The 25854-nt window shown below is 48.0% G+C and overlaps 1 protein-coding gene across 8 annotated transcripts in view; it reads right to left on the bottom strand.

Moving 5' to 3' along the window:
- TDRD3 (tudor domain containing 3) overlaps positions 1–25854 on the bottom strand; it is a 442979-nt gene that overhangs the window by 333883 nt on the left and 83242 nt on the right. For 7 of the 8 annotated variants that reach the window (XR_012159207.1, XR_012159206.1, XM_073346158.1 and 4 more), the window contains exon 2: positions 19626–19710. The exons of the other annotated variant lie outside the window; for it this stretch is intronic. Coding sequence is in view for 5 of the 7 variants with exons in the window: in XM_073346158.1 (XP_073202259.1) it covers positions 19626–19710 (85 nt within the window). In the remaining 2 variants the exon portion in view is untranslated. The remainder of the gene's footprint in view (positions 1–19625; positions 19711–25854) is intronic. 8 annotated transcript variants of the gene reach the window in all.

Below are 25854 nucleotides of genomic sequence, written 5' to 3'. Positions count from 1 at the left end.
AAAACTGATGTGGCCAATACAGGGCTATGACTATTATGGCAGCCTGGTCTTGTCAAATCTTGCAGAGGACTTGTGGTAGGAGGCATAGCGGAGGTGCCCCAGGGCTCCCCTGGGCAATAAAGAGGCAACCTGCAGTTCTCATGAGTGGCAAAAAGGTCCCAGACTTGGAAGAGGTAGCAGAGAGTGGGGTCGTGCTGTTCCCACTCACGGTTGAGGTGGAGAGTACTCCTGAGCGGCATCAGCTATGGAATTTGGGTGCCCAGGAGATATGTAGCCTGGAGCTTGACGTGATGGTGGATGCACCAGTTCCACAGGTGTATGGACTCTGCGCAGAGCGATGGAGACCTGGCGCCCCCTTGTTTGCTGATGTAGGCGACTGCTGCAATATTGTCCAAGAGGAGCTGCAGGTGCTGTGATTGGATCACAGGAAGAAAGGACTGGCAAGCTAGGCGAGCTGTTCAGAGCTCCGTAATGTTGATGTGGCATCTGGCCTTTTGTGGCATGCAAACACCCTGGGTTGTGTGATGGTGTAGGTGCACTCCCCAGCCCACCAGGGAAGCGTCCATTGCGATGGTGGTCTGTGGGGTGGGACAAGTGAAGGGGGTACGAACCGGGACATTGGAAGGGTTGGCCCATGAGGTGAGGCAGGCCAGAACCATCCAAGGAACAACAACCTTGGCAGTCAGCTGATCTCTGGGGGTCTGTACAGGGAGAGGAGCCACTGTTGTAGACAACACATATGTAGACACACACATGAGGTGTCACGTATGTGCAGGCCGCCATATGGGCAAATAGTGAGAGACAATGACATACCATGATGTGAGGGGCACAGCGGAGATTCGTCACTCGGGCAGTCAGCGTTGCGAAGTGGTGTGGTGGAAGGAAGGCTCAAACTGCAACTGAGTCAAGCTGTGCTCCAATTAAGTTGATCATCTGCGTAGCTAAGAGCACTGGTATCTACTCATTGATGCAGACGCTCAGAGAGCACGAAGAGCGGAAATGGCAAAGGTAAACTCCTGTCGAAAGAGCACTATGAGGAGCCATTCACTGAGGTAGGGTAACACCAAATAGCTGAGGCGGTGCGTGTGAGCCATCACGACTACAAAGGCCTTCGTGAAGACTGATGGAACTGTCAAAATGCTGAAACAGAGGACTCCACGTAGAGCAGTGGTGTTGCCCTATGTGGAAGCAGATCAAGAATGGGACGGCGCCCTTTGCCCTTCTTGGGGATGGGGACATATGGGAGTAGAAGTCTCTGCCTACATAGGAAGGTGCCGTGGTCTCTATGGGGCCCTTTGTGAGAAGAGCTTCAGCCTCTTGTTGGAGAAGACATTGATGGGTAGGGTTCCCTAGGGGTGTCTGGGTTGGGAGGAGTTGCAGGGGAAATGAAAGAAATTCTATAGAGTAGCCGTGGTGGATAATCTCCAGTACCCAGTGGTCTGTGGTAATCTTGCCCCAATTGTGGGAAAATAGGGCAAGATGGCCTGAAAAGATAACGTATGGGGCCACAGGTGGCAACAGGGCGGTTTGCAGCTCCCAACCAACACATCGAAACTGTGACTTGGGTTGTTGGTGGGTCAGGGTTGAGGAAGAAGCCACAGCACAGATTGTGTGTCACTGATGCTAGGACCAGTGGTGCTTGCATGGGGGTTCCTGGTGCCACTGGTAGTACCGCAGGTAGGGTGTATACGACCGGGGGAGGAATTTTTGGCACTGCTGTTTGCATCGTGGGGCTGGAGTATAATCCCAAGGGAGTGTAGTGTGGCCCCCGAGTCCTTTAACGAGTGAAGGGACTAGTTAGTCTTAGAATAAAATAACCTGTCCTCATCAAAGGGGAGGTCCTCAATCGTCGTTTGGACCTCTCGAAGGAAGCCAAAGGACTGCAGCCAGGAGTCGCAGCACATAACAGTGCCCATTGTGAGTGAGCATGAGGCTGCATCAGCTGTGTTGACAGCCTCTTGGAGGCCACCTTGGCTATGAGGCACCCTTTGCCCACTAGCACCTGAAATTGCTGCTGCTGGTCTGGGGGTAGCTTGTCCCTGAACTATGCTAGCCTGGCGCAGGTTTTGAAGTTGTATTTGGCTAGCAGAGCCTGATAGCTGGCGATGCAAAATTGCAACGCTACACCAAGGAGTAAACCATCCCAACCAAAAAAAGTCTACCATTTCACTGCCCAGATGGGAGAAGTGGACTTCTAGGCATATTGGCATGCCCTCTCTGTGCACCACCAGGGAGCTGGGGGTGGGGGGGGGTGGAAGGAAACAAAAAGTCTGCCTCCCTTACCTGGGATAAAATAATGCTGTTCTGCTTGTTTTGATGTGGGAGTAAAAGCAGCCAGGGAGATCCACACCGCTGTACAGGCTGGAGTATGGCATCATTAATGGGAGTGCCACTCTTGAGGGTCGCTGAGACTGGAGGGTGTCAAGGAAATGGTGCTGCTGGTATTGAACCTCCTCCAGTAGGATGCCCAGATCCACTGCCACCCTTTGTAACAGGTCCTGATACTGCCTATTGTCACCATGGAGAGACATGGAGGCAGGAATGAGATTTGTCCAAAGAGGAGGAAATGGCTGTAGGGAACGCAGAACCAGCAGCACGGGCCCAACCTCCACCTTCTCCTCAGACCCCGATCATATTGGTAGAGGAGCCAGGGTAGACTGGTAGGAGACCTGAGAGGGCATATACCAAGGGTCGCATTGGTCCCAGGGTGGCCAGTGTAGCCAAAGAGTATGGACCTGGGGTCACGTATTGGTACTGCATCGCCAAGCAGGAAGATAAGGCGGGCGGAAGCAAGAGTCAGCGTTGCACCTGGATACAGGGGAAAAGGTTGGGTCTTGTTCCAAAAATCCCTCGGAGTCCGAAGATGCCTCCGGTAGCAGAGGAGCCAGTGGTGCAGGGGAACCACAGTGCACGGTTGGCATGGCCCTCTCTGGCAGGAACAGTACTGGCTCGTCTACTGGAGTGGGGACTGCAAGGGTGAGTGACAGGCCAAAGAGCAGCAGCAAAGATGGGTAGAGCAGCCCCAGTTCTTCCATGGATAGAAGGGGCTCCAGATCGCCCAGGGACCTGGGGAGCGTCCTTGGAGGCAGCTGAAGATGCAGGGAGAGTCCATGGAGCCAGCTGCAGTGAAGGTTGCAGAAGCAGCAGCAGAACAGGTGATGTGTGAACAGGAAACGGCACAGACTGGGCAGGTACTGGGGCCACCAATCAGTGCTGTCAGACCCCTTTTCCTCTTCAACTTACCCTAAAGGAAGGGAAGTTTGGGCACCAGTGCAACAGTGCCGGCAGGCAACATCCCACCCAACCTGGCATGGCTCTAGGAGGAAACGCTGCACTTAGAAGCAGCCCTCACTGCTCTCATGTCTGGGCTTGTCGAGGACTGCTGGTGCCACCGGATCTGAGGAATGGGAAGTGCTGAGAGACATGCTCACTGCCGGTGATGAACACTGCACCATCAGTTCCAACGATCCTGGATGCAAGGGTGCATGCAGCCTCATGGCCTCCTCCCTAAGGTGCTTCCTGAGGCGAAGTTGTCACGCTTCACAGGTCCACAGCAGCAAAGTCTTACAGATGGCACATTGAGCAGTGATATGGGCTTCCCCGAGGCAGCAGAGATAGCGTTGGTGCTCACTGTTCATGGAGAACGAGTGAGGGCACAAAACACAGTTCTTGAACCCTGGATTGTAGGACACAGTTCCCAGAAGGAGGAGAGAGTCAAACCCTGACCAAGAAAAACTATAAGTAACTAACTATCACAACTATGTAAACTATCTATACTAAAAAAAAAAGAAAGAAGAACTATATACAACTACAAGAAACTACATGCATGTGAAGAAGTGGGTTTTTTACCCACGAAAGCTTATGCCCAAACAAATCTGTTAGTCTTAAAGGTGCTACCATACTCCTTGTTGTTTTTTTAACTATAAGAAAGGCTCTCTTAGCATAATCACTAAGAGCACAGAGGAATAGGGGTTCCAACTCCAGCCATGCAACGGAAAGAGGGAACCGGAGAGGCGTCAACCTGCATGGTCTATTATAACTTCACCTGGGAGCACGAGGAGATACACGATGCATGTGTGGGTCAACAGACACTGCTACAAAAACTTTTCAGCTCCAGTGCATGGGGCGCATGCACATCCAAAACTGGAATCCCGACAGGCACCATTACTCAAAGAAGAATCTGTATTCCCGTGTACCCAAAATTTCAACTGACTTCAGTGGGAATTTTGGGTCTACAATGAATGCAGGCTGCAGCTACTCACATAAAATATATGACAACTCTATATAGACTGTAAAACTTAAATAAATCTCACTATATACGTACACTGGAACTCGTCAGTATTAGCTCCTGCATGTAATTTCATGGTATGAATGCAAGGTAATACCTGGCAATTACTCTGATTTTTAAATATTAATTCTTCCAAACATGCCCCGGCATGTAAATTCCATAACCATCTATGCATGCTCAAATGAGCACACAAGTTCATAAACAAGCAGATGGCATATTTTGAAAATCTGGGCCTTAAAGTGTGTGGTTTATCTTGGGAGTCATTTTACCTGAACATGATACTATAGGACATAAAATCTGACACAATTTGGAAGAGTAAGTATTGTTTGATAGTAGTAAATCAAACAGTAGGATTTTCCTGCACCCACTTTTCTAGCAGCCTATTGATAGCGAGTTATAGAAAAAGATAACTAATGGAAACAGGGTATTCATTTGCATGAATTTTTTTTTAAGTTATGAATCTTTTAAATACTACGTAGTGGGAAGTCAGAACGATGATCAAAGACCCAAGAATGCAGGTGTGTTTTGTTTCTGAGAGAATAAACACTGTTTTTCAATGCTCCCTAAAAATCACGTATGCAGTGTTGTTGCAGCCCTCTCAGTCCCAGGATTTGAGAGAGACAAGAGGGAATATCTTTTATTGGACCAACTGTTGTTGGTGAGAGAAACAAGCTTTCGAACTTATGAATAGCTCTTTTTCAGGTCTTGAAGAACAGCTCTGCCTAAGCTCAAAAGCTTCTCTCTCCCACCAACAGAAGTTGTTCTAATAAAAGATTTTACTTCACCCATCTTGTCTCCCTAAGAATAATGAAAGTCCAAACCATGAATCAAATGTGCAAGTGGAGTAGCTGAACTACAGGATCAACGTTGCTTTGGCAAAGGAAAATAAGTTGTGGGGCTATCACAGCTCCTAAATATTGAAAACACTCCGACATGACTTAAAGGGAAAATATTTAGGTTTGGTGCAACTTGGAACAACTTATCAAGGGTTGTGGTGGATTCTCCATCACTGGACATTGTTAAATCAAGATTGGATGCTTTTCTAAAAAAAGAGATTCTCTAGTTCAAACAGAAATTAATTCAGGAGAGTTCTATGGTCCGTGTTATGCAGGAGGTCAGACAAGATGATCACATGGATCCCTTCTGGCCTTAGAATCTCCGAATCTATGAGCATATTCTCAGATTTGTGCTGACACCTTGCCATGTATTTTGGAATGAAGAGTTTACATGTGCACGCTCTAAATCAGATTTTACTTTTTTAAGATATGCAGCCCTGTACAGGAGATCAAATCTTAGCCTTAGCATGAACCTAGGAGAGACATACAGTTGACTCTCTTCATATCCACATCCATTAAACTGAGCCAACCAACATGCATGACTCTGCTCTACAAAAGAATCTTTTTCAGTGTGGTCTTCGGCAAATCATTTAACTGTCTCCTGTATGCCATATTTTTACATTAATTCTTACAATCCCTTGTAAAGCACTTCAAGCCCTTAGAATGCAAAGTATTAAGTGCTGCATAGTGTTTATTAAATTTTCCTTGGTAATTTCTTTTCTTTATAGATTTTTTTCTGCTTTTTTCACAACCCTCTGCTCAACGCAACTCACAAGTCTACTCAATGACAGCCCAGGGCTTTAGGCTAAATGGCAGAGTTAAAGTTTAGTTATCAAAATGTTAAAAGGTATTAGGACTAAAACACACACAAAAATTAAAAGGAGCAAAGGGATGTATGCTTTAAAGCTTTCCTTCCTGATGCAATAAATAGGGAATCTCTACTGAGGCACACAAAACTAGGATCTGCGATAAACATCTTTACAAATTCAGACACGAAATTTTTGTCTTTTTCTCTGTTGATTTTGTGGGAAACCACAAAACATGAGGGTTTGAGTATCTTCTTTTATTTTCTCTGGGTTCTACATAAAAATGGTACAATGGAAATGCTTGTACAGACTAGGAAGAATTTCACACTGGATTTTAGATAGTTAGATATGGATGACTCAAAAATTCCAATCACTAACGTAAGCAAAGGACAGGTGAGACCTCTCCCTCACTAGTATTTTGATATTTTGGAAGAATATAGATATAGATGACTAATGAACAATGAAACTATTGCTGGGTGCAAAACAGTTTTCCCATCCCATATAAAGTTATGAGATTCCAAAAAGTTCCCTGTTCCGCATCAGGATGAAACAGAGATCTTTCAATGAAAAACCAGGAGACAGACATCCATCCCACAAACAGCCTTTTTTTTAGTGGTTAGGGGCCCTCACTCAGGATGTGGGAAATCCAGGTTCAATTCCCTGCTCTGCCTGATTCAGAGCAGTGGCTTGAACGTGGCTCTCCCATATTCCAGGTGAGGGTCTTACCACCAACCTATATATAGGCCAGTGTTTCCCAAACTATGAACAGATATCCCATGGGCGTCATGAAAGGATATCAAGGGGATTATGAGACTTCAAACCATAGGGGTTTGAAGGAGGAAGGGTAAAAAGATGGGGAAGGCAGAGGCTCTGAAGGGTGCATGGCCAGCACCCAGATCCCACTCCACCTGCCAGGCCATTCTGCTGGAACCCAGCAGCAGCTCCTCCAGCCACCAGAGAAAAGTAAAGAGAAAAGGGGTAGGCAGGGGCCAGGAGCTCCATTTAAGGATGGGGAGAGGCAGAAGACTATTCATGGTTCTGTCCCAAGCGGGGAAGAAAGACACACAGAGCTGACTGTGGAGAGGCTGTTCCCTGCTGCTGGCAGCAGAATCCATGGGCCAGCAGTGCTGCAATAACCCCCGCCCCAGTTTGGCGGGAAGCTGCAGCACGGGGAGGGATGGGGAACCTGTGCTGCTACTGCAGCTGGGGTCGGGGGTGCCCAGCCCGTGTGCTCCTGCCCATGATGGCAACTCTCTCATGAGGACCCCAGGAGGTGGTGAGAACAGGACAGTGCGACAGTGAAGGAGCGAACAGGGATGAAAAATCCCTTGCTCCCCCGCCCCCCTCCCCACCACCAAATATCTGAATTGGCACCACTGCTCCTAGGGGTTATGTTAACGCAAATGAACCCAAAGGAAGTCATGCATGAAAAAGTTTGGGAACCACTGTCTCAGTGATAAGTCTCTCTCATTCTCTCCTGCTGAAGCTGTTCAACTTTGTATAAATACATATTTAGTTCGAGCAAGGGCTTGAATCTGTGTCTCCCACCTTCCACCTGAACACCCCAATCTCTGGCTAGAGAGTCAGCCCTTGTCTACACTACACAGTTTAGTCGACAAAAGTCAGGTTTCATCAACAAAACAGTGGAGGTGTTCACCCTACAACATTCCTTCCTCCAACAAAACTCTCCTGTTTTTCCAACAAACTAAAACCACCTTGACGAGAGAACTTTTTTCAGCAAAGTTACACTGATAAAGTGTCAGTGTAGACACTGCGCTTAGTTATATTGCTGCAAATAGCCTCCGGGAGGTATCCCACAATGCCCACCCTGATCACTCAGCGGTTCAAACTCAGCTGCCCTGCACCCAGGTACACAGGCTTCTTCCCTCTTCCTTTAAAGGCCCAGGAATTTTTGAAATTCAACTTCCTGTTTGCTCAGTGTGGAGAGCTCATATCACATCTTCTCAATTGACTATATTGGCTCCAGGCACTGAACGCATTCCTGCTTGGAGCACACCTGACTTGCTGGATCTGCTGGCGCTGAGGGAAGAAGAGCCTGTGTAGTCCCAGCTCCGCTCCAGCCATAGGGACTTTGATACCTACAATCAAACTTCTCGTGGCATGTTGGAGAAGGGCTACAAATGGGACACACATCAGTGCCATGTAAAGATCAAGGACCTGAAGCAGGCGCACCAGAAGGCAAGAGTGTGTAACCGTCACTCTGGTGCTGCGTTGAAGACCTGCCGTTTCTATAAGGAGCTGGATGCCATCCTCCGCAGTGACCTCACCTCCACCATCAAGAACCCCCTGGATATTCTGGCAGGGCTGGAGGCAGCAGATAACCCCGAGGACAAAGTTGTGGACGAGAAGATCGAGCTGCAAGACAATGCAGAGCATACGGCAGGGTCATCTGGTAGCGCAGCGAGTCAGAACCTCCTTTCCACTCTAAAGAGGCCTAGCCAGTCCCAGCAGTCTGTCTCTGGGGCGCATGATGCAAGAGAGGAAAGCTCTGGTAAGTGACCTTTTTGAGCTGTTGCTGTTCGGTTACATGAGGTATAGCTGCCCTTTGCTTTTTAAATTATAGAAGTGCGTGAAGGCATAGAAATGTACAAGACTAGCTGTATTGGTGTGTGCTTCACATTCCCCCTGTGCAGCTAAGCAGTGCAATGGAACAGTGTGTTAATGCACACTGAGATTTCACGGGAATCCTCCAGAGAGCTCTCTAGGAAACTTTCCTGGAGGTACTGGCCAATCTCTGTGTGTCTCCTACACATGATGGATGCTGATGGAATTAATACACCATAGCAATTTGATCATTTCCTGAGTACAAATCATGGTCAGTAATCATCAAAGTTTTCATGCACGGTGGCAAGTTAACAAAGCATGGCATAGTGCTGTATAGAATGGCACATAACTGGATCTTATTGTCAAAATGGTGCCTCAAAGCCTCCCTGATTCAAATAACCTCCCCATTGTGCCCCTCTAATAGCCCTGGTATCTAACTGCTCAAAATCAGCCACCAGGCAATCCGCATCCAACTCCATTCCAGGGTAAACTTTTCACCCTTAGCCTCACAAATATTATGGAGAGCACAAACAGGCTGCTATGACCATGGGACTATATTCTTCATTTAGGTCTAACATGCTATAAATCAGCGCCAGCGTGTTTTTAATCTGCCAAAGACATATTCAGTGGTCATCTACACCTGCTCGGCCTATTGCTGAAGCACTCCTTGCTGCTCTCAAGGTTTCACGTGTAAGGCTTCATGGGCCATGGAAGGAAGGGTATGCTATGTTTCCGAGGATCACTATGGGCATTTCAACATCTTCCACTGGTATCTTCTGGTCTGGAAAGAAAGTCCCTGCTTACAGCTTTCTGTACAGGCCAGTATTCCTGAAGATGTGTGTGTCATGCACCTTCCATGACCATCCTGCATTGATATCAGTGAAACAGCCACGACGATCCACAAGCTCCTGCAATACCATCCAGAAATACCCCTTTCTATTGATGATCTCTGTTGCAAGATGGTCTAGGGCCAAAATTGGCATGCGTGCACCATCTATCACACCGCTGCAGTTAGGGAATCCCATTGCTGCAAAGCCATCCACTATTTCATGCACATTGCCAAGAGTCATAATCCTTTGTAGCAGGATACAATTAATGGCTCTGCACAGTTGCGTTAACTCAGCCCCAATGGTGGACCTCTCGACCCAAGGTGATCCATGACCAACCTGTAGCAGTCTGGAGTTGCCAGCTTCCACGTGGCAATCGCCATGCTCTTCTCCACCAAGAGGGTAGCTCTCATTTTTGTGTTCTTCCGGTGCAGGGCTCAGGTGAGCTCCACACAGTTCCAGGGAGGTGGCGTTCCGCATCTGAAAATTCTGCGGTCACAGCTCGTCATCCCAGGACTGCATAACAATGTGATCCCACCACTCAGTGCTCGTTTCCCAAGCTCAAAAGCGATGGTCCACTATGTGCAGCTGCTCCGTGAATGCCAAAAAGTAATCTGGTGTTGTATCTTTCCATGGTACAGAGCAGGTGAAGTACCTCTGATTCCTGTTCAGATTGGCTGTTCATGATATACTGCATGACCAGCCGCAATGTGTTCATAACAGTGACCATAACAGTAGAAAACAATGCAGGATCCATCCTTTCAGACAGAGATGGTGGGTGTACAGTAAACAGGGGCCGCTGAAAAATGTCGCAAAATGGAGTTGGACACTCATGGAATGATGGGACAGAAAAAAAAACTGATCAAGGGATGCTGAGCCTGCACCAATGATGCACTGTGATCCATTCCACCCTCCCACAACTCCTACCTGCAGAAGATGGCGAGTAGCACAGTGGGATAGCTACCCATAGTGCACTGGTCTCTCTGTCAGAGCTAGAGCATCAACTGTGGACCCACTCTGCTGACAGAATGAGCGTTGTGTGAACATGCACAAGCAATGTAATTATACCTTTTTTGATCATTACCATAACTTAGATAGACAAAACTCTGTAGTGTAGAAAAGGCCTCAGCCTCTCCCTCACTCAATGAACATTTATTTATACGAAGTGTAACAGCAGCAGCAGAGACTGAGAGACCGACTACAGCCTGGCAGTTAGGGCCCTCATCTGTGATATAGGAGATCTAAATTCAAGTCCCTGCTCAGCCTGGGGACAGAGTCTCTCACATTCCAAGAAAAGAACAGGAGTACTTGTGGCACCTTAGACACTAACAAATTTATTTGAGCATAAGCTTTCGTGTGCTACAGCCCACTTCATGGGATGCATGCAATGGAAAACACAGTAGGACGATTTTATATACACAGAGAACATGAAACAATGGGTGTTGCTGTGCACACTATAATGAGAGTGATCAGTTAAGGTGAGCTATTAACAGCAGGAGAGAAAAAAAACAACCTTTTGTAGTGATAATCAAGATGGGCCATTTCCAGCAGTTGACGAGAACGTGTGAGGAACAGTAGCGGGGAAAAATAAACATGGGGAAATAGTTTTACTTTGTGTAATGACACATCCACTCCCAGTCTTTATTCAAGCCGAATTTAATGGTGTCCAGTTTGCAAACTAATTCCAATTCAGCAGTCTCTCGTTGGAGACTGTTTTTGAAGTTTTTTTTGTTGTAATATTGCGACTTTTAACTCTGTAATCGAGTGACCAGAGAGATTGAGGTGTTCTCCGACTGGTTTTTGAAGGTTATAATTCTTGACGTCTGATTTGTGTCCATTTATTCTTTTACACGGAGACTGTCCGGTTTGGCCAATGTACATAGCAGAGGGGCATTGCTTGCACATGATGACATATATCACACTGCTGAAGTGAAGAAACAGACTGAAAGAGCCAGAAGAGTACCCAGAAGTCACCTACGACAGGACAGGACCAACAAAGAAAGTAACAGAACACCACTAGCCATCATCTTCAGTCTCCAACTAAAACCTCTCCAGCGCATCATCAAGGATCTACAACCTATCCTGAAGGACAACCCATCACTCTCACAGATCTTGGGAGACAGGCCAGTCCTTGCTTACAGACAGCCCCACAACCTGAACCAAATACTCACCAGCAACCACACACCACAAAACAAAAGTAATAACCCAGGAAAAGACAGTTACTCACCTTTGTAACTGTTTTTCTTCGAGATGTGTTGCTCATATCCATTCCAATTAGGCGTATGCGCGCCGTGTGCATGATCGTCGTAAGATTTTTACCCCAACAAGACTTGGTGGGTCAGCTGAGGCGCCCCATGGAGTGGCGTCTTCATGGCGCCGGATATACGCCCCAGCCGACCCAGCGCCCCCTCAGTTCCTTCTTGCCGGCTACTCCGACAGAGGGGAAGGAGGACAAGTTTGGAATGGATATGAGCAACACATCTCAAAGAACAATAGTTACAAAGGTGAGTAACCGTCTTTTGTTCTTAGAGGTCTTGCTCATATCTATTCCAATTAGGTGACTCCCAAGCTTTACCTAGGAGGTGGGGTCGGAGAGAGATGTCGCGGAGTGAAGGACCACTGAACCAAATGCAGCATCACCCCTGGACTGCTGAATTATCACATAATGGGCAGTGAAGGTATGCACCGATGACCAAGTCGCTCCCCTACATATCTCCTCTTTGGGTACGTGTGCCAGGAAAGCAGAAGATGAAGCCTGAGCCCACGTGGAGTGGGCGGTAAGGTGCGTAGTTGGGACACCAGCCAAGTCATAGCACACACGGATGTATGATGTGATCCAGGAGGGGACCAGAAGGCTCCTCATCTGATCTGCCACAGCAACAAACAGCTGCGTTTTCCTGAAAGGTTTTGTTCGCTTGATGTAGAAGGCGAGGGCCCTGCAAACGTCCAGGGAGTGCAGCTGTTGTTCTCGTTGAGAGGCGTGCTGCTTCGGGTAGAAGACGGGGAGGAAGATGTCCTGGTTGAGATGGGAGGCAGACACCACCTTAGGGAGAAGGCCGGGTGGGGTCGCAGCTGTACCTTGTCCTTATGGAACACCGTATACAGTGGCCCTGAGCTCAGAGACATGCCTCGCCGAAGCGATAGCTACGAGGAAGGCTGTCTTCCACGAAAGGTACAGGAGCGAGCAGGTGGCCATCAGCTCAAACAGGGCAGCCATTAGTTTGGGGAGGACCAGGTTAAGATCCCACATAGGGACCGGTTGTCGAATTTATGCGAACAGGCGCTCCAACCTGAGAAATCTGCTGACTATGGGATTGGAGAAGACCGAACGCCCTTTTTCGCCTGGGTGGAAAGCCGAAATAGCTGCCAGGTGCAGTCTGACAGATGATATTGCCAAGCCCTGCTGTTTTAAGGACAGGAGATCTTCCAAGATGATAGGTACTGATGCCTGTAGGGGGGCCATATGACTCTGAGCGCACCAGCAGGAAAAACGCTTCCATTGGCTATGTACGTGGACCTGGTAGAGGGCTTCCTGCTACCCAAAAGGACCTGCTGTACCAAGCAAGAGCAGCACAGCTCAGATTGAATTAGCCATGCAGCATCCACGCTGTGAGGAGGAGAGATTGCAGGTCGGGATGACAGTCTTCCATGGTCCTGAGTGATCAGGTCTGGTTACAGCAGGAGTGGAACGGGAGTGTCCACCGACAGCTCTAGGAGAGTGGTATACCAGTGCTGCCTGGGCCATGCCGGGGCAACTAAAATCAGATGGGCTCTGTCCCTGCGCAGCTTGAACAGGACCCTGTGGACTTGCAGGAATGGAGGGAAGGCATAGCACAGGTGATCCTTCCACTGTATGAGGAAGGTGTCGGACAGGGAACCCGGAGAGTGTCCTCGTAGAGAGCAGAACACTTGCATTTCTGATTCTCGTGAGAGGCAAATAGGTATATCAGGGGAAAGCCCCACTTCAGGAAGACAGAGTGGATGACGTCCGGGCAAACCGACCACTCGTGAGTCTGAAATGATCTGCTGAGGTGGCCCCCTAAGGTGTTCTGGACTCCAGGGAGAAAGGACACCACCGGATGGATCGAGTGGACCATACAGAATTCCCACAGATGAGTGGCCTCCTGACAGAGGGGGGGTGACCGGGCTCCCCCTTGCTTGTTGATGTAAAACATGACCGTTGTATTGTCTGTGAGGACTACAACACAACGGCCTTGAATGAGCTCCAGGAATGCCTGACACGCCAGGCGCATAGCTCCGAGTTCCCGTACGTTGATGTACAGGGATAACTCTCCTGCCACCCATAGCTCCTGTGTACGGAGGACCCCGAGATGGGCTCCCCATCCCAGGGATGATGCATCCGTGATTAGGGACACAGAGAGCTGCAGGGCGTGAAATGGCACCCCTTCGCACACTGATTTGGGGTCCAGCCACCAGTCTAGAGAGGCCAATATCCATGGCAGTACAGTAACCACCGTGCTCAAGCTGTGCCGACCTGTGCGGTATACTGTTGATAGCCTGGCGTGCATGGTCACATATGTGCAAGAGGCCATATGTCCCAGGAGGCATAGGCATGTTTTCACGGTCGAGGTTGGGAAGTTTTGCAGGCTGCGGATGATGTTCACCAGGGATTGGAAGCGTATTTCCGGCAGAAGTGCTCAGGCTAGGCCTGAGTCTAAGACTGCTCCGATGAATTCTATCCTCTGGGTTGGTACCAGAGTAGATTTTGCGACATTGAGCAGGAGGCCCAATCGATTGAACATGTTCATGGTGAGCTGGACATGAGACTGCATCTGATCCCTGGAGCAGCCCCAAATAAGCCAGTTGTCGAGGTATGGGAACAGTTGGATCCGTTGTCAACGAAGGGAGGCAGCCTCAACAGCCATGCACTTAGTAAACACCCTGGAGGTCACAGATAGGCCAAAAGGAAGGACGGTGAATTGAAAGTGCTGTTGATTGACCACAAAGCTAAGGAAGCGTCTGTGCGCTGAGTAGATTGCAATGTGGAAGTACGCGTCCTTCATGTCGAGTCTCCAGGATCAAAGGAAGGAATAATGATCCCGAGAGAGACCATGTGGAACTTGAACTTAACCATGTATTTGTTGAGTCCCCGTAGGTCCAGGATGGGCTGAAGCCCGCCCTTGGTCTTGGGGATTAGGAAGTAGCAAGAGTAAAAACCCCTGCCCCTTGACTCTCTTGGAACCTCCTCTATCGCCTCCACAGCTAAGAGTGATTGGACCTCCTGTAGAAGGAGGTGCTTGTGAGAAGGGTCCCTGAAGAGGGATGGGGTGGGGGGGGGAAGCAAATTGAAGGGAGTAACCCCTTTCCACCATGCGAAGGACCCAACCATCTGATGTTATGTGAGACCACGCACGGAAGAAATGGGAGAGACAATCCTGGAAAGGCGGGGAAGGATCCTGAATGGAGACTGATGCTCCATCCTCGGGCGCACCTTCAAAAGTTCTGCTTAGGCCCAGGCGATGGCTTGGGAGGGCCCTGGCCTTGGCTGGCTTGGTGGCCAGTCTGTCTTCTTCTACCACCTCGGCCGCGTCTTCTAAAGAAGTCCTGTCTTGGCCGAGGGGGAGGGTAGGCTGCAGTCTGAAGGGCCTTCTCTGTGTTACTCGGGTATGCATCCCAGTGAGGGCATAATAGTTCTCGAGTCCTTCAGACCCTGCAGCCTTGAGTCTGTTTTGTCTGAGAATAGGCCCTGGCCATCAAAAGGTAGGTCCTGGAGGGTCTGCTGTAACTCTGGTGGTAAGCCAGAGACCTGCAGCCACAAGATGCGGTGCATGGCTTAGCCTGAGGTCAGGGTCCTAGCCGCCAAGTCTGCTGCATCAAGAGAGGCTTGCAGGGAGGTTCTGGCCACCTTCTTACCCTCCTCCACTAGAGCCCCAAATTCCTCTCTGGACTCCTGTGGAACCAACTCTTTGAATTTCTCCATAGAGTGCCACAAATTGTAAGCGTATCTGCTCAGGAGTGCCTGCTGGTTGGCCACCCTGAGCTGCAAGCCTCCAGCCAAGTTCACCTTGCGCTCAAACAACTCTAGGCGTCTAGCATCCTTTGATTTGGGCACCGGGGCCTGCTGACCGTGCCACTGCTTCTTGTTGACTGAAGCCACGACAAGGGAACAAGGTTGGGGGTGCGTGTAGAGGGGACAAAGTACTTCCTTTCCACTCCCTTGGCAGTAGGCAGAATAGAGGCTGGCAATTGCCAGATTGTCTTGGCATTGGCCTTTTTGTCCATATGACTGGGAGGGTCACCCTGGACGGTGCCTCCATGGACAGAATGTCGACCACCGGGTCCTCTACCTCCATCACCTCCTCTACCTGGAGGTTCATATTGCGTGCCACCATGCAGAGCAGCTCCTGGCGGGCGCGGAGGTCCATAGGAGGAGGGCTCGAACCCGTAGTCCCTGCCACTGCCTCATCAGGCGAGGACAAGGAAGATACCCCCGGGACTAAGGGATCCTGTGTGGGGTCCTCATGTGGAAGAACTTGTTGCCCAAGGTCCACCAAGCGAGGGGTGTGGGCCTGTGTTGGTGCTGGAGCAGTCCCCTCAGAACCCCCTAGGGAGGGCGAGACACAGTGACCTCTGGTACTCGGGGCTCCAAAGGGGCAGAACGGGAAGCCCCCGAAGGAACCCCTTGGTCCTGATGGTATGCCCGGGGGGCCCAAAAAGACCACTGTGGAGTTCCTTGGCCCGGATCCTGGCCTTCATCCAGCCACTGTCCTGCACCATCCTCACCCTGGTCCTGGGCATGGTGGCCACCTTGTGAGCGTGACGATGTGGAGGCGGAGCGAGACAGCAAAGGAGGTGACACGTGTCGGCGCAGAGTCCCCTGGTGCTGTACGGTGCCGTGGTGCCGGGGACCGGTGGCGAGATGTAGAACGGTACCGAGATGTTGATCGGTGCCTGTGGTCGTATCGGTACCAGGAGCCTGATCTGGATCTCGACAGTGACCTTCGATGAGACCAGCACCGGGATCAGCTCCGGGTCGAGCGCTGCTCTGACCAGTACCGGGAGCGGTGCTGACAGTCCAGTCGGTACCGGCTGTACCCGTGATTCGGATCTTCGCGAGCTGGAGCAGCGTTGCAAGTACAACCAGCGCCGAAAATGGGATTGGTGCCAGGACTGCGAGCGATGCCGTGAAAGGTGCTGGGACCAAGATCGGGACTGGGACCAGTGCTGCCCTGCTTCACTCGGCGACAGCGGTCATATCAGGGACGGTTTTCCCTTCAACCACAACACCCGCACCGGAGGTGCCATTGGCTGCAGGGGAGTCGGCTCTGTGAGCGTGATCGAATCCCGCGTTGTAGAGAAGGTCTCCAGCATGGAGTGAAGCCTTAGCTCGATGGCTGTGTGCACCGGGGAGCTAACATGCACCAGACTCGACGGCCCTTGCAGCACCGGAGTCGATGGTGCAGGAGCTGTTACTTGTCCTGTGCGCTCCAGCAATGGACACAGCTCCGGCTGCAGGAAGCGTCAGTGGCTGTCGAACCAACAAAGAAGAAGCAGTCGGCACCTGCTTGGGCTGTTTATTCTTCTGGCCCGGAGACAGGGACTGGTGACGTGGTGGTGGAGGTGCCGGGGGGGCCTGACACCGCGAGTCGTTAGCAGAGTCTGAACGCGGTGCTGGACCAGTTGGTGCCGCAGGGGCACACCACACTGAAGACGACGCCGAGTCCCAGTGCATGGAGGAAGGGACCGGGCTAAGTGCCACCTCCATAAGGAGCTGCTTGAGTCTAAAGTTCCACTCCTTTTTGGTCCTCGGCTTCAAGGCTTTGCAAATGCGGCACTTGTCCGCTTGGTGGGATTCCCTCAGACACCTTAGGCAAGAGTCGTGGGGGTCTCCCATTGGCATCGGCTTCAGGCAAGCCGAGCAGGGTTTGAAGCCTGGAGACCCCGGCAGGGGCCCCAGTACCGGGACGAGGGGGAGGGGAGAAGACCCTGCTCCACCCTACTAAGTACACTAATCTAACTACACTAACTATTAACAAACTACTAACAACTATAAACAACTATTAACAATGAATTACAACTATTAACAGGTAATTAGAGAGAAAGCTAGGGAGAGTGGAGATCAGCTACGCTGCGCTCCACAGTTCCAACGACCGTCACGGGCGGTAAGAAGGAACTGAGGGGGCGATGGGTCAGCTTGGGCATATATCCAGCGCCATGAAGGCGCCACTCCAGGGGGCGCCTCACCCAACCCACCGAGTGTTGCTGGGGTAAAAATCTTCCGATGATCATGCACGCAGCGCGCACACACCTAATTGGAATCTATATAGATTCCAGCACTCGAAGAAAAACCTATCCTTGCAACAAAACCCGTTGCCAACCGTGTCCACATATCTATTCAGGGGACACCATCACAGGGCCTAATCACATCAGCCACACCATCAGAGGCTCGTTCACTTGCACATCTACCAATGTGATATATGCCATCATGTGCCAGCAATGCCCCTCTGCCATGTACATTGGCCAAACCAGACAGTCTCCATGTAAAAGAATAAATGGACACAAATCAGACGTCAAGAATTATAACCTTCAAAAACCAGTCGGAGAACACCTCAATCTCTCTGGTCACTCGATTACAGACCTAAAAGTCGCAATATTACAACAAAAAAAACTTCAAAAACCAACTCCAACGAGAGACTGCTGAATTGGAATTAGTTTGCAAACTGGACACCATTAAATTCGGCTTGAATAAAGACTGGGAGTGGATGTGTCATTACACAAAGTAAAACTATTTCCCCATGTTTATTTTTCCCCGCTACTGTTCCTCACACGTTCTCGTCAACTGCTGGAAATGGCCCATCTTGATTATCACTACAAAAGGTTGTTTTTTTTCTCTCCTGCTGGTAATAGCTCACCTTAACTGATCACTCTCGTTATAGTGTGCACAGCAACTCCCATTGTTTCATGTTCTCTGTGTGTATAACATCATCCTACTGTATTTTCCACTGCATGCATCCCATGAAGTGGGCTGTAGCCCACGAAAGCTTAAGCTCAAATAAATTTGTTAGTGTCTAAGGTGCCACAAGTACTCCTGTTCTTTTTGCCAATACACACTAACACGGCTGCTACTCTGAAACGTCACATTCCAAGTAAGGCCCTAAGTTTCTTGACCAATGCTAACTTAAGACACATTGACAGGCCTCTTTCCCTAGCTAGAAGATCTCTATTCTTTGAAGAGTTATTTATAACCTGGGGGGAAACCAGATTATCATCTCCATCATGATTATTGAGGAGGCAATTAATTTGACTTCTGAACAACTTTTCTAAACATTTCATATCTACTTTTCTCATCTTCTAAAAAGATAAATGAGTAAGATGTGGCTGAGTTATTTATACAGCATTTATATTTCTTTATCCACATGCTGACAGGAATAGATAGACTATTGATCCAGATTAGTTCAGTAAATGCACATTTATTTAGTGCCATAATTATGTTGTATTTATACTGTTTTCTATAAAGCATCTTCAGGTATGCCTTTCTTTCTTTATACAGTCCATGGATGGAATGCAATACAAGAACAATATGCATAAAAGTTACAAGCACAGAGTTACAAAAGTTGTAATACAAGAACAGTATGTGTAAAAGAGTTTCAAGCACCGCAAGGTTTTTTGAATATATTTATATCATAAAGCAGTATCCTTAACAAAGGATGCTATTAACTATTCCCCCAAAATTTAAAGCATTCAATTCAATTGTGGCCTTTTTCATTTAACTAACTTGGAATGATTAGGGCTGTCAAAACAGACATGGGCATAATATTTGCTAACTAGTTTTTATTGCAGGGCCAACACACAAAGCACCTGCAACAGTACACTTTTTGCTTCCAAGTTGTATCTTTGTAAATACATAAATAGATAAGAGTCTAATTTCTACATCATATCACTTTTAAGGCATGTTGGATCTCAAGCCTGAGCTACCGTAAGTGCCCAAGGAAATACCTTAATTACCACAACAGTTAATATTTGTATTTATATTTACATGACTGTATGCATTCATAAAATGTAATGTATTTTGGGTGTTGATGTTTGTTTTTTAATAAATGAACATCCAGCTAAAAAAGAAACACTACATATTTTTCTATGACGAAATATGCTTTAAAAAATTTCCTTTAGCTTGAAGTTTTTAAGAAAATCACTGCCTGGCAAAGATGGCACTTCTGAGATCTAATTCAGATATACTAAATTTAACAACACATGGAAATAAAAACATTGTGTATTATGTGCAACATGTAGAGACTGAACAATCTGATAAGATTTTTCCAAAAATTTCACAACCGTAACCTACATTAAGGGCAATCAGGATAACGTCACTTATATTGACTTTGTCAGAAGAATTTGTGCAAGCTTCAATTCCTTCATCTGAAAGATACCTGTTAAAACAAAATGAACTTATTTTAGGAAGGTATTTGAAACACATTTTAGACTAAGCTATTAGTTAATCCTCCTTTTAGATTCCTTAAGTAACCACAATGGCAGGACTTCAGGCTTATTCAGTAGGAATATATGTAATACTCTGTATTTTCTGTATTCTTACAATGCAGTTTAGAAAACAACTGACAGATGAAAGGATTCCTTCAGTTGAGGAGTTCCTTCACACTGCCTCTATGTGGGCGGTTCCCTTATTGATCATTTCTGCCATTCCTACTTCCTTTTTCTCCTTCTCTTAAAGATTTATATATAAAACTACTAATTATCTTTATGTGAACTCCTAGATGCATACACTAATTTCCCAATTTATCGTATAAATTACTGCACCATGGCCCTCATCTACCTATCCACGGTCTTATCTCCTTCCCTCATCATAACTTAGGCATTCAGACCCAGGCAGAAAAATAAGCTGATCCTTGCACCTGTAGCATCCCACTGAAATCTACAGCAACACTATCTGAACAGATCCAAGTGAATGATCGAGACACTAGTTAATAAGTTCTTACAGGCATGCAAAGATATATTTATGAAAGATTGTGATTTGGAGACACTCCCTCATAGGGACAGTGTTGTGGGTGTGGACATATGCCCTGGAAGCAGTTGTTGGAAACACCACATGGCTGTGTGTGGAGCAGCTCACTACAGAAGCTCTCCAGTTTGTTTTATTAAAGTTTTATTGCTTTGTCATTCACTGGTTTGTTATTTAATGAACCCCAAGATTGTTACAAGGCAGAGACTATTTTTTCTGTAAATGTTAAACAAAGATGACACGATCCACACAAACAAGTGACAGCCTACGCCCAGGTTTAGTAGAACACAGTGGTCAGCTAAGTTCAGTTACTGGAGAAGATAAAGTGCTTTTCCCAAAGATGTTAACTGACAACTATTCAAGTTGGACAAAATTTTTCTAATGAAAAATATGACAACTTTTTAGCTTTCCTAAAAGAGATTTTATAAAAAAAATGTTTTCTTCGAATTAACAGAAATTTTAAATTAAAAATGGCAGCTGTTCTGCAATATTCTCATTTTTGTGCTACACACACAATTAATTTTGTATTGCCAATTTTGATTGATCAGTTTTATCACGATTCAGTTTTGGAATTTCCAATTTCAACAAAAAATTGTACAAAAACTCCTTAGAAAGTTGCACCCAAAAAAAAAAAAAACCTTATGACAACAGAATGAAAAATACTTTCATATCTGCAAAAAACTTCTACGAAGTTCACCCCCTGGCTGTTTTTTGATCAGCTTTCATAACTAAAAGAAGAATTAGAACAAACTCAAGATTTGTGAAAACTATCTTCTTAATGAGGCAAAATGAAAGAAAATAGGAGAGGGAAGCTAACAGAAACATACAGCAGTCAACAGGGTAAAAATATTATGTGTCTAATTTTTGGTGGATCTTCTTAGACTACAAATGCAGTTATCCAAAAGAAAAATCTTTTTGCAACATTAAGGATGATTGTATGTTTCCTCAAACGTCAGGACAGTGAATACTAAATTCAGTTTTAACTCTACCAGTTATAATTCTGTCAGTCGTTTTATACCGTATAATTTACACACACACACACACACACACACACACACACACACACACAAATAAATTTTGGGAACCAATGCAGAAGTATATAGTCTACCAGTTGCTACCAGATGAAAACAGAAAAAGTTGCTTGCTTAGAAGCAGTGCTTTCCAGATAGTGGCTCAACTGTTTCCTAGTAAGAGAAACCCTCTCTCTATTGAATAACTAAAAAAATTACGCACTAGAACCTGAAATTTTCCTAAGCAGCATACATTATTCCCCTGCATCAAGTAGTACACTTCTGATAACTGTTACTGAAAAGGGATTCTTTGCTCTACCACTGAATGTCTCACCCTAAAATGAGGATTACAAAGTGGATCATAAGACTTGAGGTACTGATCACTTAACCCAGGTGTCAACTGAACTCACTCACTAAACCAGAATATTTCCCCTCCCCTCCCCCAGAAAGACACCGGGTATGTCTACACTATGGAATAAGGTCGAATTTATAGAAGTCGTTTTTTTAGAAATCAGTTTTATATATTCGAGTGTGTGTCTCCCCACAGAAAATGTTCTAAGTGCATTAAGTGCATTAACTCGGCGGAGTGCTTCCACAGTACCGAGGCTAGAGTCGACTTCCGAAGCGTTGCACTGTGGGTAGCTATCCCACAGTTCCCGCAGTCTCCGCTGCCCATTGCAATTCTGGGTTGAGATCCCAATGCCTGATGGGGCTAAAACATTGTCGCAGGTGGTTCTGGGTACATATCGTCAGGCCCCCCTTCCCTCCCTCCCACCGTGAAAGCAAGGGCAGACAATCGTTTCGCGCCTTTTTTACTGAGTTACCTGTGCAGACGCCATACCACGACAAGCATGGAGCCCGCTCAGGTAACCGTCACCCTATGTCTCCTGGGTGCTGGCAGACGCGGTACGGCATTGCTACACAGTAGCAGCAACCCATTGCCTTCTGGCAGCAGACGGTGCAGTACGACTGGTAGCCGTCCTCGTCGTGTCCGAGGTGCTCCTGGCCACGTCGGCTGGGAGCGCCTGGGCAGACATGGGCGCAGGGACTAAATTTGGAGTGACTTGACCAGGTCATTCTCTTTAGTCCTGCAGTCAGTCCTATTGAACCGTCTTATGGTGAGCAGGCAGGCAATACGGACTGCTAGCAGTCGTACTGTACCATCTTCTGCCGGGCAGGCAAGAGATGAGGATGGCTAGCAGTCGTACTGTACCATCTTCTGTCGAGCAGCCATGAGATGTGGATGGCATGCAGTCCTTCTGCACCGTCTGTTGCCAGCCAAAGATGTAAAAGATAGATGGAGTGGATCAAAACAAGAAATAGACCAGATTTGTTTTGTACTCATTTGCTTCCCCCCCTCCCCTGTCTAGGGGACTCATTTCTCTAGGTCACACTGCAGTCACTCACAGAGAAGGTGCAGCGAGGTAAATCGAGCCATGTATCAATCAGAGGCCAGGCTAATCTCCTTGTTCCAATAAGAACAATAACTTAGGTGCACCATTTCTTATTGGAACCCTCCGTGAAGTCCTGCCTGAAATACTCCTTGATGTAAAGCCACCCCCTTTGTTGATTTTAGCTCCCTGAAGCCAACCCTGTGAGCCGTGTCGTCAGTCGCCCCTCCCTCCGTCAGAGCAATGGCAGACAATCGTTCCGCGCCTTTTTTCTGTGCGGACGCCATACCAAGGCAAGCATGGAGGCCGCTCAGTTTACTTTGGCAATTAAGAACACATTAAACACCACACGCATTATCCAGCAGTATATGCAGCACCAGAACCTGGCAAAGCGATACCGGGCGAAGAGGCGACGTCAGCGCGGTCACGTGAGTGATCAGGACATGGACACAGATTTCTTTGAAAGCATGGGCCCTGCCAATGCATGCATCATGGTGCTAATGGGGCAGGTTCATGCTGTGGAACGCCGATTCTGGGCTCGGAAAACAAGCACAGACTGGTGGGACCGCACAGTGTTGCAGGTCTGGGACAATTCACAGGGGCTGTGAAACTTTCGCATGCGTAAGAGCACTTTCATGGAACTTTGTGACTTGCTTTTCCCTGCCCTGAGGCCCATGAATACCAAGATGAGAGCAGCCCTCACAGTTGAGAAGCGAGTGGCGATAGCCCTGTGGAAGCTTGCAACGCCAGACAGCTACCGGTCAGTTGGGAATCAATTTGGAGTGGGCATATCTACTATTGGGGCTGCTGTGATGCAAGTAGCCCGCGCAATCAAAGATCTGCTGATATCAAGGGTAGTGACCCTGGGAAATGTGCAGGTCATAGTGGATGGCTTTGCTGCAATGGGATTCCTTAACTGTGGTGGGGCCATAGACGGAACCCATATCCCTATCTTGGCACCGGAGCACCAAGCCGCCGAGTACATAAACCGCAAGGGGTACTTTTCGATAGTGCTGCAAGCTCTGGTGGATCACAAGGGACGACAACCAACATCAATGTGGGATGGCCAGGAAAGGTACATGACGCTCGCATCTTCAGGAACTCAGGTCTGTTTCAAAAGCTGCAGGAAGGGACTTTATTCCCGGACCAGAAAATAACTGTTGGGGATGTTGAAATGCCTATATGTATCCTTGGGGACCCAGCCTACCCCTTAATGCCATGGCTCATGAAGCCGTATACAGGCAGCCTGGACAGTAGTCAGGAGCTGTTCAACTACAGGCTGAGCAAGTGCAGAATGGTGGTAGAATGTGCATTTGGACGTTTAAAGGCGCGCTGGCGCAGTTTACCGACTCGCTTAGACCCCAGCGAAACCAATATTCCCACTGTTATTACTGCTTGCTGTGTGCTCCACAATATCTGTGAGAGTAAGGGGGAGACGTTTATGGCGGGGTGGGAGGCAAATCGCCTGGCTGCTGGTTACGCACAGCCAGACACCAGGGCTGTTAGAAGAGCACAGGAGGGCGCGGTACGCATCAGAGAAGCTTTGAAAACCAGTTTCATGACTGGCCAGGCTACGGTGTGAAAGTTCTGTTTGTTTCTCCTTGATGAAACCCCCCGCCCCTTGCTTCACTCTACTTCCCTGTAAGCGAACCACCCTCCTCACTTCGATCACCTCTTGCACAGGCAATAAAGTCATTGTTGCTTCACATTCATGTATTCTTAATTCATTCATCACACAAATAGGGGGATGACTACCAAGGTAGTCCAGGAGGGGTGGAGGAGGAGGGAAGGAAAATGCCACACAGCACTTTAAAAGTTTACAACTTTAAAATTTATTGAATGCCAGTCTTCTTTTTTTTGGGCAATCCTCTGTGGCGGAGTGGCTGGTAGGCCGGTGGCCCCCCCACCGCATTCTTGGGTGTCTGGGTGTGGAGGCTATGGAACTTGGGGAGGAGGGCGGTTGGTTACACAGGGGTTGTAGTGGCAGTCTGTGCTCCAGCTGCCTTTGCTGCAGCTCAACCATACACTGGAGCATACTGGTTTGGTCCTCCAGCAGCCTCAGCATTGAATCCTGCCTCCTCTCATCACGCTGCCGCCACATTTGAGCTTCAGCCCTGTCTTCAGCCCGCCACTTACTCTCTTCAGCCCGCCACCTCTCCTCCCGGTCATTTTGTGCTTTCCTGCACTCTGACATTATTTGCCTCCATGCATTCGTCTGTGCTCTGTCAGTGTGGGAGGACAGCATGTGCTCAGAGAACATTTCATCTCGAGTGCATTTTTTTTTCTTTCTAAGCTTCACTAGCCTCTGGGAAGGAGAAGATCCTGTTATCATTGAAACACATGCAGCTGGTGGAGAAAAAAAAAGGGACAGCGGTATTTAAAAACACACATTTTATAAAACAGTGGCTACACTCTTTCAGGGTAAACCTTGCTGTTAACATTACATACATAGCACATGTGCTTTCGTTACAAGGTCGCATTTTGTCTCCCCCCACCACGTGGCTACCCCCTCAACCTTCCCCCCTCCCTGTGGCTAACAGCGGGGAACATTTCTGTTTAGCCACAGGCAAACAGCCCAGCAGGAATGGGCTCCTCTGAGTGTCCCCTGAAGAAAAGCACTCTATTTCAACCAGGTGACCATGAATTATATCTCACTCTCCTGAGGATAACACAGAGAGATAAAGAACGGATGTTGTTTGAACGCCAGCAAACATACACTGCAATGCTTTGTTGTACAATGATTCCCGAGAACGTGTTACTGGCCTGGAGTGGTAAAGTGTCCTACCATGAAGGACGAAATAAGGCTGCCCTCCCCAGAAACCTTTTGCAAAGGCTTTGGGAGTACATCCAGGAGAGTCGCGAATGCCAGGGCAAAGTAATCCTTTCACATGCTTGCTTTTAAACCATGTATAGTATTTTAAAAGTACACTCACCGGAGGTCCCTTCTCCGCCTGCTGGGTCCAGGAGGCAGCCTTGGATGGGTTCAGGGGGTACTGGCTCCAGGTCCAGGGTGAGAAACAGTTCCTGGCTGTCGGGAAAACCGGTTTCTCCGCTTGCTTGCTGTGAGCTATCTACAACCTCATCATCATCATCTTCTTCTTCTTCGTCCCCAAAACCTGCTTCTGTATTGCCTCCATCTCCATTGAAGGAGTCAAA

Source organism: Lepidochelys kempii, chromosome 1, assembly GCF_965140265.1.
Source record: "Lepidochelys kempii isolate rLepKem1 chromosome 1, rLepKem1.hap2, whole genome shotgun sequence".
In the NCBI taxonomy this organism is placed as follows: Eukaryota; Metazoa; Chordata; order Testudines; family Cheloniidae; genus Lepidochelys; species Lepidochelys kempii.
This window is presented reverse-complemented; position numbering and strand designations above follow the sequence as displayed.